Source organism: Strongylocentrotus purpuratus, unplaced genomic scaffold (genome assembly GCF_000002235.5).
Source record: "Strongylocentrotus purpuratus isolate Spur 01 unplaced genomic scaffold, Spur_5.0 spur5_contig_827, whole genome shotgun sequence".
NCBI classification, from domain to species: Eukaryota; Metazoa; Echinodermata; class Echinoidea; order Camarodonta; family Strongylocentrotidae; genus Strongylocentrotus; species Strongylocentrotus purpuratus.
In genome coordinates this window covers 187,002-204,545 of record NW_022145532.1, presented here as the reverse complement: position 1 = coordinate 204,545, position 17,544 = coordinate 187,002, and the positions used below count along the sequence as shown (strand labels likewise).

The 17,544-nt window shown below is 34.6% G+C and overlaps 1 protein-coding gene across 1 annotated transcript in view; it reads left to right on the top strand.

The window, feature by feature from the left end:
- The window catches only part of LOC587136 (dynein heavy chain 3, axonemal), a 90,077-nt gene that overhangs the window by 70,510 nt on the left and 2,023 nt on the right, over positions 1-17,544 (top strand). Inside the window, exons 70-83 of the mRNA XM_030982799.1 lie at positions 298-469; positions 913-1,038; positions 1,457-1,634; positions 3,027-3,827; positions 5,751-5,827; positions 6,969-7,262; positions 7,852-7,989; positions 8,500-8,760; positions 10,534-10,626; positions 11,316-11,324; positions 14,393-14,491; positions 15,638-15,820; positions 16,113-16,205; positions 17,172-17,345. Of these exons, the coding sequence (XP_030838659.1) occupies positions 298-469; positions 913-1,038; positions 1,457-1,634; positions 3,027-3,827; positions 5,751-5,827; positions 6,969-7,262; positions 7,852-7,989; positions 8,500-8,760; positions 10,534-10,626; positions 11,316-11,324; positions 14,393-14,491; positions 15,638-15,820; positions 16,113-16,205; positions 17,172-17,345 (2,698 nt within the window). The remainder of the gene's footprint in view (positions 1-297; positions 470-912; positions 1,039-1,456; positions 1,635-3,026; positions 3,828-5,750; positions 5,828-6,968; positions 7,263-7,851; positions 7,990-8,499; positions 8,761-10,533; positions 10,627-11,315; positions 11,325-14,392; positions 14,492-15,637; positions 15,821-16,112; positions 16,206-17,171; positions 17,346-17,544) is intronic.

Here is a 17,544-nt window from a genome sequence, read left to right as displayed (position 1 = left end):
TGGCCATCCCAATTCCAATTATATTTACGTTTTTTAATTTGTACTATATTATACTGTATATTTTTTAGACTCATATATCTATTTCATGTATTTACCTATATATTTTAAATGTTTGTGCTGGAATAATTACAAATTTATTGAATTAAATTGAATTAAATTTAAGAAAGAAGAGCACTGCAATGCCAGATGGACAAATTATTTGATAAAAAATGGGAATATAATGGTGAAGTATCTACAACGACAATAGCTTTCTTTAGAATCCTTATCTGATATTGAACTCTTTTGTTTTGTTTTCAGAGGAGAGATTGATGATAGAGAATGGAGGTTCCTTCTCACAGGGGGTGTGGCTTTAGAGAATCCATTCCCTAATCCTGCTCCTAATTGGCTGTCGGACAAGTCATGGGCGGAGGTCGTCAGAGTCTCACAGCTTGATGCGTTTGATGATTTCATGCTCAATTTCAGGAGTAATGTAAGTAATACTTGTAAAGTGAACAACTTGTTGACTTGTGTTCGTAGGAGAAGGGAAATATGTTTTGTATATTATTCTGAAAGAAATATAGTTTTTATACTTGTACATGTATGAGCTATGATGTTGTTGTGGCACATATTGCAATTCTTTACAAGGAAAATGTAGCATGATTATAATTTTGTTTTTAACTCTGTATTAGGTTATCCATTGTATGAATGCATGAAGAAGTCAATGACGTATGCTTCATTATCAACCCATCTGTCTTATAATATGCTTGTAAGAAACATTTTAGATTACCACAAGAAGAAAAATAGTTGCAAAAGTGCTGAACAATCGGCATCAATACCAAAAATCATGTTTTAATTTACTACAGGCTAGGTGCTACAATATCACTGAGAATTCACCTATGGTTGAAATTGTCTTTTGGATGTGTATTTTTCCAGATCTTAGAATGGAAGAAGCTGTATGACTCACCATCACCTCACACCGATAAGATACCTGAACCTTGGAACCTTTCTCTAAATGAGATGGAGAAACTTATCGTCCTGCGTATAATCAGACCAGATAAAGTAAGTTAACACTGTTCTAGTATTGCTCACTGGACCTCATCGCTGAATTTGTATAAATAAACATATATATAATGATAATAATGACATTAACGATAATGATGATGATGATGATGATGATGATGATGATGATGATGATGAAGATGATAATCTGGATTTACATAGCGCTTAAATACAAAGTACCATCTCTAAGCGCGTAACAGAAATTATTACCCCGGTCATCAGATTCATTCATGCACAATGTACACCATTTCCACTCTCATGATGACATGATCACACTCAGTTGTATCAAGTTTAGTCTAATTTAATTAGTGTAATTACACTTCAAGAAGCTGTGAGATAATAATCAGACATGTATTTATCAGCAGCAATAATTTGACATGTTGATGTCACACGCTCTATTCATCATTTTCATTACCAGATGGTACCAGCTGTCCAAAACTTCATCATCAAGGCAATGGGTCAAGCCTACATCGAACCCCCGACCTTTGACCTTGCTAAGAGCTATGTGGACTCATCCTACTTCACTCCTCTCATCTTTGTGCTTTCACCTGGAGCTGATCCCATGAATGTTCTCATGAAGTTTGCTGTTGAAAAAGGTAGGATCTCAAATGATACCAATCACATCATTTTGAGCTATAAGACAGATATGAATTCAATCTGGTTTTAGTCGGGTCAAAATATGGTTTGTCCCCCCTCAAATTGCAACAAAAGGTTTCTAGTAGTATTCAACCTCAGGAATAACATACTAAAAGTATACAAAAATGAAAGGTTCAGAAAGATGTATATTCTCAAGATGGCTTCCAAGATGGCTGCCGATACCTAAAAATGGCCATAAATCACTTATTATCTTCTTTTTTTCATTACAAAATGTTATTTTTCAATTTATAAACAATGTCTTTGTATCTTGACATAAGATATGCATTAAGAATATTTATGTACCTCAGTATTTATGTTTCTTAATCAACATTTCAAAATCTTTTTAATTACCCTATTTACAGTACCGGTAGTCATCCCATAAACACAGTAGTCCCCCCTCCCCCTTCACAACACAGAATTTGGTAGATGCACACAACTAATGTATATAATAATGATTAGCCTTAATCAGTAGCAACTAAACAGAACTGAACATTTTAATTCTATTTTTGATACTGACATCAAATTTAGTAACGTATGATATTGTTAATGGTTTTGATTTGTTGGTACTAGATAATTGTAGGTATCTCTTGTGTGGTGTGTGCATGTTATATTTGGAGGGCATGTGTTTTTCATGGTGCATGCTGTAACTAAAATATTAACAGTGGGTTCTGTTTCAATACAAGATACGGAAAGGCTGAAGAGCTGTTTGATACTATGAAGTTAAGTATTGAATTTCATGTTGAGTGATTTAGGAGATGTAGTAATGTTAATCTATTGACTACTGAATTCATTAATTCCCTGAGGCTTAATACAGTAGCCACCTGGTTCCCGTACGCAAAGGGTTGATATGTTTCAATATGGGATGCAAAGTGAAAGAGTTCTTGCCAGGAAGTGTTAAAGTCAAAGTTGACAGAGATGACAAATATGCCAAGCAGCTTCTAGCCATTTGCAACAATAATACATGACATGTAAAAGTAATCATTATATACACAAAATGCAAATCAAACCATATTTCACTCATTTAGTCATTCAGTATATGTCATGATATAGGTCTTATGGTTTAGGCATGCATGAATGCAGACTGCTGTAAGACCAGAAACCTTCGCATATAAGAAACTTTGACAAATTGGTGAGTGGTCTAGATTTGCAAAGGTTTCATGCCCCCAAATAATTATAGAATATCACAAAATTATTAAAAGATTTGTGCCCAGTAAGTGGTTGTTATTTATTTTGTACAAATTTCTGGTTTTACATTAAGTAGATGGACTAAATCGTTATGATTTATTGATTTATTTGATGCATGCCACGTACTATATATATGTGTTTGATGATGACTGTGTGTTAATAAACAGGTTTCCTGAAGCCACCAAAGCAAGACTCCATGTCTGTCAAATCCAACATGAGTCGCGCAACGAGCAGTCTTGAGCTGCTTGCTCACAGGAAGACACCAGATGCGTCTACTCTTCTTGATTCAATGAACGAAGGTGATGAGGGTGGAGAGGAAGAGATGACAGAGGCTGGAGGAGATACATCTTCTTTACTTCATGAAACATCACAGCAGCTAGACAGTGGTAGTACAGAGAATCTAGAGCATGCGCTGACGTATAAAAATCGGCCGCTCCATGTATCTCACACTAATAAGGGCAAAAAACACAAGTTGCTGCACCCTTCTAACCTTCATAGTGATCCCCAAGATGAAAGCTTTGAGCTTGTAGAAGATGATCTGGTCGATGTCATTCCTGCTAGACGTGTCCTTTCAGCTATTCCCGAAGCGGACAGTGTCTTTGACTCTGACGCTGAACAAAACATTGATACCCCTTCACCAAGCATCCCCAATCCTGTACATGCTCCCAACCAAAGCAACACACCCCTCATGAACACCACCACATCCCCAAACTCACCCCAGCACGCAACCCCTTCCCCAAACACGCCCCTGCACGGCACCCCTTCCCCAATCTCACCCTATCACATGCCTGAGAGTAAGGAGGATGAGCCAGACCTTGTTGCTTCTGATCTTGGAGATGGTGAGATGCGGACAGAGGATGATCCCTATAATCCTGTAGAAGCTGCAGGATTAGAGTACCTCGCCGACAGGAATCGTCACCGAAGAAAATCCAAGATCTTCCGATCATCTCTCGTCCGATCTCTCAGTAGTATGTCATGCACAACCTTTCCTCCCACGTACCTTCATCCTATCTACCCTCATATGTTCTATTCAACTTGTTCATTTCTACTTGGGGTCTATTCCTTCTTGAATTTGTGGAACACTTTTGAGTCATCTTACCTTGCAAAGCAACTTTATTGAGATCATTGATCACATTTCTTTCATCATTGAGTTGATATTTCCTGCTCTTATGTATTTGCATGTTTACTTGTTTCTGCATATGATTATTTCGTCTTTATCTTTGTTCAATGTTATCATATGATGTCCTTATGTAAAGTATTGTATTTGATTTGAATAAATTCAAACAAAATAAAAGTATACTCTGGATTAAATTCAAACAGTATTGATTTAACACAACTAGGCAATCTGAAAGTATGCTATATTTTCTAAACAATGCCCATCTACACGTAAAAGTAATATTACCAGTGTGGTTATTAAGCAAAACATCCCACCTTTTCCATGGCAACAGTATTATATAAAGTTATAAAATACATATATGCATAAATCTGCTTTCCAATTTTATCAAAGCAAATCAAAGTATTGTTATGACACATGTGAGGGAATATAGAAATATTTGTTTTCCGAGCATTCTATTGATTTTTTCTTCTTCAATTAACCACATTTGTTCCCATTAAAGTGAAGATATTTAGATTTCTTGAAAAAATATTTTCAGTTCTGTTTGTTTTATATTTCTTGATGATTACTGAATCATAATTAATCAAGGTCACAACTACAAACAATATAAAGAAAAAAGAAAAACAAAAACTTGTGCATAAGCTTGAAGAGATGAACCCATTTAAAATTTAATCATTCAACATCACAGATCGTATATTTTTTTTGTATAAGTCTATATACTTATCGTTATTCTTTTCATCTAATGCAGGAGTTTCTATTCATTTTCTCTTTTCCATTTCTAGTTTTGTATACTTCACATTGTGCATTTCTACGGCAGGCTTCGTATCCTCTTGATGACCAAACAAGTTTACATTTTATAATTCATTTCGTTTCCAATTTCTCTTTTGACTCATTTATCACATCAGCAGTATACTTTGGTTTTATTTTTCTTACAGCTTTATTCTGGCAGAATGCAGATTATCACTTCACTTTTTGTACACGCATATTCTTCAGGCAGGCTTCAATCAAGCTGCATGTTGTTGCATGTGATGATTATTAATGGAGAACTAACGCTAGATATATTGCACCAATAACGATTTTAATCCCTGTGTGCACTAACGTTGTTCATCATCTTTATCCATAGTGTATCGTAACAAGATGTGTGTGTGTGTGTGTGGGAGATACTAATTGCATGGTAGTTTGACCCATGCTTGCACACGCTAGTGCTACAAGTGTGTTCTTACCAAGTTAATGTACCGGTACTTATTTTCTGGCAGTGTGATCGGGTTACTAACATTAGTTTAGATAAAATGTTAAAGTTTACTTGTTATGTGTGTTTAATACGATAGCAGTAGACCAATATGTTTTCATTTATACATTTTGATGTTTATTTATACCTAGTTGTAGTTACTTTTTTCATTTTAATATGGGGCTTTAACTTTAATTATACTTTTGAATGTGTTTTCATATACAGGTTTTTTTAAATAATGAAATTAACAGAGAAAACTGAAAAAAGAGGGAGGGGGGAGTTTGTAATCCTTTTATCTTTTTTTAGAATGGAAACTAGAATATTCAACATCAACATTACAGCCAGAGCAGAATTTAATACTTCTTTAACATGTATGTTATTGGTGTAGGAAAGAGGGAAAAGTATTAGAAGATAAATCAAAGCATGTTTGTACACACATGAAGACAGGTGGAATAATTTATATATGTTGATATGTGGATGTATGAGAGATAGCTGAATGAGAGGTAGCTTTATGCATACTAAAGCAATTTGAATGTTTTCTCTATCTAGGTATGGGCGGTAATGGTATGGCGACTGTATCCCTGGGACAAGGGCAAGGTCCTATTGCTGCCAAGATGATCAATGAGGTAAGATAGATACAGGCGCGGATCCACGGGCTCAATTCTTTCGGCCCGGCTATGGCAAGCCCTTTGTGTAAAAACTATATAAACTCTGTTTTTCTCAGATAAACTCTGTTTATCAACAGATAAACACAGTTTATCAGAAAAACTCAGTTTATCAGTTGATAAACTCAGTTTATCAGTTGATAAACTCAATTTATCAAGAAAAACTCAGTGTATCAATGATAAACTCAGTTTATCAGAAAAACTCAGTTTATCAGTTGATAAACTGAGTTTATCATTGACAAACACAGTTTTTCTGATAAACTGAGTATATCTAGTTTTTACACAATGGGCTTGCCATAGCCGGGCCGATAGAATTGGGCCCGTGGATCCGCGCCTGGATAGATATTCTGAAGGAGATTTACTTGGATAGACATACTTTACTAAACAAATAATAACACAATGCTATACTTCATTCTCAATAAGTCGGTACAGTATATTGATTTTAAAATAGGTGAATTTTTTCTTTAATATTTAAAGAACAGCAGTTGTTATTTACATGAAATACATTTATAGATTTTATAAACTTAAAGATAAACTTGAGTTATGGTAAAAGAAAGAAAATGAATTCTCACAGAATCAAACAAAACTTACACTGAATGTTCAAGATTACAAATAAATGTCATTTGCCAAACAATTTTTGTAGAAAATGTATACTGACTGAAAAATGAGCATAGAAAGATAAGGAAATCAAGGTAAGTAGCCCTGACACCATTTGTGTAGGTAGTCTAATATACATCTTTCTGTGTACAGTGCTTGTTACTTTACCAAGACTGGGCCAAATTTATTATGATTTTGATGACTCCAGAACCTTGCAGTACACACCAATACTTACATGCTACATGATCAACTTTTTTCTGATCCATTCCACACCTTTTCTTTCACAATGCAATGGCATGACTAGAACTCATCTTTGTCTTTAATGTTTCCTTTTCTATTACATTTATCTGTACCTGTATTTCTATGTAGTATGGACGAGAAATGAATCTTCCTTTCAGAAACATGGAATGAATATAACCTCTTTGGCACATTACATTGTAATACTGAAGATGTCTCATTGTGGTTGTGATGTATCAATCCTCATCTTTGATTTGATCCTCTCCAGGCTGTAGAGCATGGTACCTGGGTGGTGCTTCAGAACTGTCACTTGGCGTTGTCATGGTTACCAACCCTAGAGAAGATCTGTGAGGAGTTGATCACAGACAGCGAGAAAACCCGTCCTTCCTTCCGTCTGTGGCTGACCAGCTACCCGACCCCGACCTTCCCTGTCTCCATCCTTCAGAACGGCATCAAGATGACCAATGAACCTCCCAAGGGACTCAGGGCTAACCTGCTTAGATCGTACCTTAATGATCCTATATCAGATCCGGAGTTCTTCAATGGATGCACCAAACCAGACGTAAATATACATTTTCTTTTTACTGTAGATAATTATAGATTAGGATGAGATATGATTAGACTAACCTGGGGAGTGTTTCACAAAGACTAAGATCGACTTTAAGTTGGTTTACCGGTAACTATGGCAGGCCATTCATGCCATTGTTTGATCTCACTGTTATGATCTTCTCTAGATTTGTCACCATGATTTGTACGTCCCTTGAGAGACAATTGCCAGTAAATGGTGAAGGCAAACAGTGGCATGAGCGGCCTGCCATAGTTAAGTCTAACTTATAGTCGATCATAGTCTTTGTGAAACATCCCCCAGGTCAGCTAGGAACACTTTTCATCCATAAAATTATTTTCATTATCTGAGAGTTTTTGTTATCTCACCAGAATATGTGTATATATATATATATATATTTAAGTACATTTAAGTACATTTTATTTGTACGAAAAAGCAGGTAGTAGAAGCAGGAGAAGAAACAAAGAAAAAAAGGGAGGAGACAAGAAAGAGGCAGTTGTTAAATGCATGCAAACTTGATGAAGCTAATATGGAAATCTATTGAACATGAGTGATAGTAACAGATTTGTATGTCTTGTTTTCACAGCTATGGAAGAAGCTACTGTTCAGCCTTTGTTTCTTCCATGCCTTGGTTCAAGAGAGAAGACAGTTTGGACCTCTTGGTTGGAATACACCGTATGAGTTCAATGAATCAGATCTTAGGATTAGTGTTAGACAACAGCAGGTAAGCTTACATGAATCCTGGATTTTGTTATCTTTGTTATTTCTCTTTTTCTTATTTACATTTTTGTGGTACTTTCTGATATTTTCATCAACTTCAAATTCTATTCAGGCCCCTTTTTTTTATTGAGTGATTGATCGATTGATTGATTTGTTTATTTGTTGTTTGTTTTTGTTGTTGTTGTTGTTGTTGTTGTTGTTGTTGTTGTTGTTGTTGTTTTTTGGGGGGTTAAATCCCAGGCTTAAACTGAATTGTGCTATTAGTAAGGATAAAAACCATATTGTAAATGCTGATGAGTCTTAGTTTTGTATATTGCTGTTGAACATAAGTAGGCCTACATGTATCAAATGAAAAGCAATTGGGACGGATGATGTTTTATTGCAAATTTCCATAGAAAAAAAAAGGAAAAATTTCTTTCAACAATGATTTTATTGACAGCATTTTGATCATTTGAGAAAAATGTACACTAATCATTTTATAAAACTTTAAATGATTTCTTGTCCATCCAAACAGATGTTTCTGAATGACTATGATGTGATCCCATTAGAAGCCTTGACGTATCTCACCGGAGAGTGTAACTACGGTGGTCGAGTGACTGACTACCACGACCGCCGTCTGTTGATCAGTCTTCTGGCAATCTTCTACAACGATCAGATCGTTGCGGAGGAAGGGTACAGCTTCTCGGAGAGTGGCAACTATCGTTGTCCGCCTTCTGGCCCTCATGAGTCGTACACAGACTACATCAAGAGTCTCCCTCTGATGCCACACCCAGAGGTATGCAGGATTTGTTTTATTATTTATTTTTTTATGAATTTTATTTAAATAATAATAATAGTCTGTTCTTGTATAGTGCATAACACATTATATAAAGTCTCTTATGCACTTCCAAAGAACTTTTGAAATTATTACCCTAGCTTTAGCTCTGGCAGCCGTTATCAGAGCACACGCAGTGCATTTCAAGGAATAATCCTACCAGGTACCCATTGACCTCACCTGGGTTGAGTGTGGCAAATGTAGATTAATGTCTAGCCAAAGGACATTTAGGATAATTAGTGCCGCAGCGGGACTATACAGGCTCTCTAACTCTCTTAGTATCAAAACTGTTTTCCTGAGAGGCCCTGTACAAATTTTAGGTTACAAATACAGAGGAAATTGAACACAGTTTAAATACATACCCTCCCGTGCCAAAAGTATTGCAACATAGACACACACATTACACAGGAGACAAATAATTGAAAATGAGTGCTGTTTTAATGAATATGTAGTGCATCATTTTTTATCATACTATCAGGCACATTTTATTGATATATCAATAGTCATTTTTCATGTAAGATTCACGAGTCTCTAGTATTTTGTTGGATATCCTCGCCTTCTAATGATGGCGCGCATCCTTCTTGGCATCGTCGCGTAGAGTCCTTGCAATCTTTCTTGGGTGATGCTGCCCCAGGCCCTGAAGATAGAGCGGACCAAACCTTCCCTCGTGGTTGGTCGGTCTTTGGTGTTGGCTCTCTTGATGTCATCCCACAGATTCTCTATCGGGTTAGCATCTGGTGATTGCGCCGGCCACTGCACCCTGTTGACGCCAGTTTCGTCATACCATTGGTCCATCCTGGCTGCCCTGTGTGCCGGTGCGTTGTCATCCTGGAAGACGAACGGGTGTTGCGCGTTGCCAAAGATGTTAGCAATGGATGGAAACAAGTGGGCGTCCAGAATATCTCGATATTTGGCGTTATCAATGTTCCCATCTACACAAATTTAACCACAAATTTAACGAATTTCATCATGTTGCAATACTTATGGCATGGGAGGGTACATACCATATCATTGATTTTTTTTTTTTTTTTTTTGTCTTTATACATCACAATATAAATTATTATGGCTGGAATTCATATTGGAAGTTTATCTCAACGTTGTTTGAATCTTTGTCAATGGTAATTCATGTATGTGCATTAATTGCATCATGTCCAATGGACTGGCAATATACGCTTATGCAAACTTACTTTATAGTCCACAGTGGAACCTTAAAGCATGTTTGAATGCAAATCTCAGTGGATTTAAGCTTTGTAGAATTCATTTTGAGAAGACTTCCTGCTTTAAATTCAAACAGGAATGGGGCTGTGGTAGAAAAATCATATTCTTAAGAAAAATTTATGATGAGTAAGTTCTAACAGTTTACAGTGAGGTATGCACATTTAATTTGATATAGATTGTAGAAAAAATAGTATACAACTTGTTGATATGTGACTATTCATATTGATAGTGGAGTTCAGCAGGCATACCTAGACTTTAGTATTGATCTAAGAAAGAATTGATTATAAGTGAAATAAACCATTAAGATTCAAAATTAACCAGCTTATCAGCTAGACTACTATTTTGACTATAAACCAACAAGAAATTTTGGTTAGCTGTCTGGGCAGTAGTAATTTGTTTTCAGTTGCTGTGATACAGTGGGTAGTATTGGCATATGTGTGTACAAATATTGTGTGTAGAAAAGGATGCATATATTTGCAAGATGCTTTACGAACATGTAAATATTTTTGTTTACAGGTATTTGGTCTTCATGAGAATGCAGACATTACCAAGGATCAGAAGGAAACTCAACAACTGTTTGATGGAATTCTTCTTACACTGCCTCGACAGGTATGCCATTATTCATCATAAACCATCCCTGTTTGGAAGGGAAAAAAATCATTTTAGAAAAATGGTACAAATGGCAAAAAAAAAAAAAAAAAAAGGGAAAAGAAGCAAATTAACAAAGCATTCAATGCAAAAGAAATGTGCCCATCTGCAAGTCATCAGAAAAACATAATGTGAAAGGAAAAAATACAAATAATTCATTTTAAAGTTGTTAAATTTTTGAGTTAACTCATGATATGCTTTTTAAATGATTAAGATATTTTTTTTGAAGTTCACCAAAAATGACAATTTGTATATTCATAACATTTCTTGCATCTCATGTTTTTAGCTAAAAACAAATTGCAAAGTGAAATATTAAACATTGTGGTATCAAAAATTCATTTTACTTTGACGACATTGATTGCAATATATCTTTGTATGCTCTGGTGCTCACTGTATGCAAAACCAATATGTCTACATAAGCAGGGTTAGTTTTTTGTGTGCTTATGACGTAAACTTTAAAAAGATGAGAAAATGTAGCCTACAGATAAGTTAATGATCACATCCAGACTCTCATTTCTAAATTGCTTGTTGCTATGTAAAACTCTCATTGAGAAAGTTGGTTGATCATCATAATTTTGAGGCATACTTATTTTTTTTTCCTTTTTTCTGTTTTCTTCAAATTTCTCTAATTGCTTTAAATGTTTATGCAGTCTGGAGAGGTATACAATCAGGATTTTTGCAATTTTTTCTTTTTTTCAATTTAACATTAATTTGACATTAATTTAACAGCAATTGATTGCACTACACGACACTATGATTTAATGCAGGCAAACTGCCTGTCATAAATATCTGTTTTACTATTGTGGTAGTATAGTTTAAAGGCAGGTTTGCAGTGTGTTTAATCCTTTTTCATTTCTAGCACGTGCATGATATTGAGTTCTGATAACCAATCTAATTACTGCAACTATTTCTATGCATCTTGCCCTGTTTCATAAAACTTGTTATCAATAGCAAGAAAAAATAGTTTTTATAAGCTACTGAAATATTTGCAGTTGATTGGCTCTGAGCAGATTTATGATAGATCTGTGGAACTCTATCATTGTTGATAACAAGTTTTATGAAACAGGGCCCAGTTTTAAATTTAGAAAGCAGGGTAACGGTACTTTGAGAGGAGGTGTAAAACTGAGACATCCATATTATAATAATTGTTTCATCTTTGAAGCTCCAGCTCATTACATGTTAGTTTCACAGATATTTTGTTGTTACAAGTTTACAAGTCCAATTGCTGTTTCCGTAAGACATTAAACTAACGCAAGGAAGAACATTTCTTTGCAGGCTTCGGTGGTGCAAAATAGAAAAAGAAAGAAGAAAGTGAGTTTGTTAGTGGAGTATTATCGTCGTCATCGTCACTGTACTTGTCGTTTAGACATTTCATTTATAGTCATTCCACCACATTTAATATATCCACATGCATCGATATTCAGTTATATTCAGTCAAATGCAGCATTATTCGTGTATTTTCATAATTGATATCATAACCAATATTCAGTTTAATTGTTGGTACGTGTACAGTGCATCTCGAAAATCATTTCATTCATATTTATTCCACCATATCAAATATATCCACTTGCATCAACATTCAATAATTTTTATTCAAATGCAGCATTAGTTGTGTAATTTCATAATTGATATTTCATACAATATTCAGTTTAATTGTTGGTACATGTACAGAGTACAATGTATATCTAAAATCACACTTGATAGATCCGAAAATCATGAAGTAAAAGGTACTATGGGTCATTTTTAAAATCATGTAGTATGTGCATAGAGGTGCAAAGCTCATTTACTCAAATAATGTTAGATTAAATGTCAGCGGCATTGTATTTGCAAAGCCAGACAAAGCAACTGCAAACAAACTAGATCATTTTATCCTGCCATTGCACTTTTTTAATAAAGAAAGGATTATAAAACCATTATGTTCATCTGTCTTACTCTTTGATCAGAGGGTCAGATGGATCTATCCAACACTGTGGATAAAAACAAATTCAGTAGAAATCCTATATAAACCCTTTGATTACTGAATTCTGTCATTTCTATTGAACTTTGTACAGGGACAACCAGGTTCCTATAGGCAAAGGATTAATATATCTTACAAATAATAGGCCTCTGTACATCTTAACCACTGAATATGACTGGCTTTGAAAATAGAAATTGGAATGGGATGATGTATTTGTAATGTCATATTTTCAGGATCACTTTTTTCAACTTTCTAGTTTGAAGGTCTAATCAGTTCGGATCTAGAGTGATCTGACTGACCATGAATTAGTAGCTGACTTTGCTTTTAAAACAATGGGAGAGCTTAAAATATCTAGACACAATTTTGCAAGTGTGAAATTCTATATCAAAGTCCAGTCATAAACACTTTTTAGTTGTAAGGTGTGTATACCTTTGTAATATGGCCTTGCACCATATCATCTTTCAAACTGAGTATGAAGCCTTGATTAACATACAATATAGCATGGTGTGATTTCATTGCATGATATATATAATGAAAGGCATTTAGTTTTTCAATTCTGAGATAATTTCAGACTTATTAGAATTAGCCATGGAAGGCTTACAAACTATGTTCTGTGTGTTTTTTAACAATATGAAGAAGGTACATAGCATAGAGTACCTATATATGCATGTTTTCAGTGCACGTCACACTAACATTTGTAAAATTTCTTAGTTCAGATATTTAGAATCATATTTCTGCTTTATTTAAGCATGGTTTCTATCTGCATAGAAGATATTGTCATTTCTACTTCTACTTCTTTGAATAGAATAATGTTTCATATTTATATATTGCATGCTAGGTTATTTCAATACAATCTTATTATCATGCATATGTACTCAAATTGAATTTCACTTGATATAACATAATAAGATAAAGAAGAACACTTCTTATATCAATATCAAGGTATCTATATATATTAAACTTCTCATCTTTTTCAAAGCCAAACTCAGGCTTCTCATTTTATATATTAAGGTTCTTTTATCAAACCTTATTTATCATCACCCTTACCAGTAGCTAGTGTGTGTGTGCTTGGAGTAATTTAGTTTCTAATTACTTATATTTTGACTTTACTTCAATGCATCATAACAGGTGAGGTATGCCTTCATGTTGAGCATCTATATGAATATCTTATTATGAATTGAAAGATCATTTGTTTAAACAAGTAGTAAACAACAATATTGTACCATAACAATATATTGGAAGAGTATAATGACACTCTAAATGACTTCAAGGCAACATCTTTTTCTCAGGCAAGAATTTTAAAGAGATCAAATGTTACTTCAACTTTAAATAGACAAGTATTATTAGCCTGTGTTGAACCCCAGATAATATATAATTTGAATTCTGTATCCTGGATTTTAAAACATATGGCATTGGAAAAACTTTGACATCTGTTCAGGTTAGAGTAGTGGAATGGATGTATGTGCTTGAAATGTGCAAGGAAACAAAGTCAGACATTGCTTGGATAAAGAAGCATCCACTGGAGGATGAAGACAAAACACCAATATGTATCCATGGTGATGATTGTTGACGTCATCTTCATTTATTCATTTCCTCTCATAGGGTGGATGGCCCTTTCAGCACAGCTGATTTTCAAAGGGGTCCACAAACATAAAAATAACAATAAATATACAGTGAATTATACAATAATATTTAATTCATCATTAAAGATGTTGAGGAAAAAATATTACTAGAATTAAACAATCAATATTTTCCCTAATATATTTATAGGCATCAGGAGGGGAAAAGTCATCTCAACAAATCATTGAAGATCTGGCATCAGATATTTTATCCAAGATACCTCCCAACTACAACCTAGAGGAAGTGCAGGTGAGAGTTTTGTTTTTGTTTGATAATTATAATAATATTCCACTTTTATATAGTGCTTAAAGAGAAGGTTGAGTTCTGGGAAGAGGTGAAAAATAATTTGTGAGCGTTATCATTCTTATTATGCAAATGTGGAAGAACATCAGATGAGACATGTTCCCTGAAAAGTATGGCTCTTCAAATGCCTTCATATTCTAAATATGTCATGTACATCGTAAAACTCGGGGGGTAGGTTTTTTACGCCACGTGTTCGTGTAGTCCCATATACATCTTTCTATGTACAATGTTTGTAACTTTACCAAGACTTGGCCAATTTCTTATCATTTTGATGATTCCAGAACCTTGCAATACACAAAAATTCTTATACGCTAGATGATCAACCTTTTCTGGTCGATTCCACAACGTTTCTTTCACAATGCAATCGCATGACCAGAACTCAACTTCATCTTTAATACATCAACACTGTCTCTAAATGCTTTATAGATATGTTATTACCCTGGTCATTGGATTCAGGCTTGCCTTCACACAATGTATGCCCATTTTCTATTCCCTAGGGAGCAGTCGTCATTTTACAGACGCTCACAATTCTGAGCAAACTACATTAACTTTCGCATCCTACCGGGTACCCATTTAACACCTGGGTGGAGAGTGGCAAATGTAGAATAATGTCTTGCCAAAGGCTGGGCGTTAGCGTCGGGCTGGGATACAAACGTATTTTAATACGTATATAACCAGTGGAATTCATACTCCAATAAAGACATATGTTTTGGTATCATTTAAATTGATTTGCTGTTAGTATATTGTAGGCAAGATTGAATCCATTAAAAGATGAAAAAAGAGTGAATTAATGTAGGGTTAATACTAAATACTGCTAAAGATTTAAGTACAGTTTGTGACTTTTTGCAGAGAATTGCTCATATTAGTGAAGAAAAAAAAAACCCTGTACTTAACAATACACCATGCACTGCAGTGTAATTGATTATAAAATCATATTAAATATGCACACAATTATATGTGGTGAAGCAGCGCTAATTGTATGACCATTCATCTACATCAAGTTTGAAATGGGGGGGGGGGGGTGAATTCATTAAATATATTTTTTTAACCTGTGAGAGTGACAATTTTGTATATTTGATCATTTTCCTGCAGAAAAAATACCCTGTGCTGTATGAGGAGTCGATGAATACTGTCCTGGTGCAAGAGTTAATCCGTTTCAATCGCTTGATCGAGGTAGTCAGGTCCAGTCTTCAGGATATCCGCAAGGCCATGAAAGGATTGGTTGTCATGTCTGCAGAGCTAGAAGATGTCTTTGATAGTATGATGGTTGGAAAGGTATGTACCACAAAAAACAGTGGCATGCATTTTGTTTGGTATTGTGTTTGTTTGTTATCAGTATTGTGCAAAGCAATAGTTTTATGATTATACAGTTATTCTGCGTGGAAATGACTGTTACTAAATGGGCTTTGATAATTAAGATTTCAAATTCAAACCCTCTTTGTCCCAGTCGTTGAAAAGAATAAGCGAAATCAGACAGTAAACTAGCAAATTAGTGATATTGTGAAATATTTGATTAATTGTTCTGCATATTATTAATTTTCTTTCTTGATAAACTCCTCCTTCTTAGGTACCAGGTATGTGGGCAGCCAAGTCTTACCCGTCTCTTAAACCTCTTGGTAGCTACATCACTGATCTTCTGGCAAGATTACAGTTCTTCAAAGTAAGTAAAGCAGTTGATACCCGTTCATGCATTTTTTATATGATATTTAGGATCAAACTACCGGTATACATATTATATGATTTATTGTTTCTTAGGCTGATATCATAGAGAACATTCAAGGAATTTAGTATATGTCATACATGTGATTTCATATATTTCCACAATGTGGAACATTTTTACCTCCAAAATTACATGGGTTGAGAACGGCAGTTGTATGAATAAAAAGTTATTTAACCAGTATTAACCTGTTGACTAGTGAATTTTCTCACTCCCATAGGGTTAATATAGGAGCCAACCATTTCCAGAGCTGCCAACCATTCCGTTTTTGCCGGAATTACTCCGTTTTTCCCTCCAAATTACGGCATTACGTTTTTTTTCATAAAATACGTTTTTAAATTTTTTTTTAATTTTTAATTTTTTTTTAAATTTTTTTTTTTAAAATTTATTTATTTATTTATTTTTTTACATACCACACGTCAAACAACTGCCCTAAAATGGTGATTTGATCACAAATTCAATAGAAAACTAAATTTAAAACATACTTGAAAAGAAAAATATTCTCAAAAAGAATGAAATGCCGATAATACCAAAATAACCACCAAAAAAATTCCTCCTTGTATGGAAAAAACAGCATGATGAATGAACATTTCTGCATTGGAAGTGTGTCGGGCGTGGTTGTAACTTTCGTTTCTATGAATTCCTTTTTTTGGCTTGAAATTCCTTTTTTTGCCATCATGATTCCTTTTTTTGGTCGCACAAGGTTGGCAGCTCTGCATTTCCCGTAGGCAACAGGTTAAAATTTGAAATAAAGGATGAATATATCTTCACATATTGGATTAAATTTTGTCTCATTGTTCACATTTTGTAATTTTGTAAGGGTATCAGTCATTGCTTCCAAAATGCACGTACATTCATGCGTCATCACTGTTAATGTATTCTGACTCTCCTTTCTGTTTTCAATTGTAGGATTGGATACGTGATGGGATGCCTACAGTCTTCTGGCTATCAGGTTTCTACTTCACACATTCCTTCCTGACTGGAACCATGCAGAACTTTGCTAGACGATACAAGATCCCAATCGATCAGTTACTGCTTGACTTTGAGGTCATGAAGAATGAGAGTAACATGGATTCTAAACCAGTAAGTGAATTACAAATTGCTCTTGTGGCAGTAATTCTTATTTTTGTTTCGCAGAGTCTATTTTAAAAATAATGCAGGGTTCATGATATATCTTCTCTCTAAAAACAATAATTTCACATTTAAACAAATTTTGTAAGGCAGGTTCGGATTTTAATTCAGTCTCTTGCAATCTTAGTTATTCCTACTTCACTGAGCCATG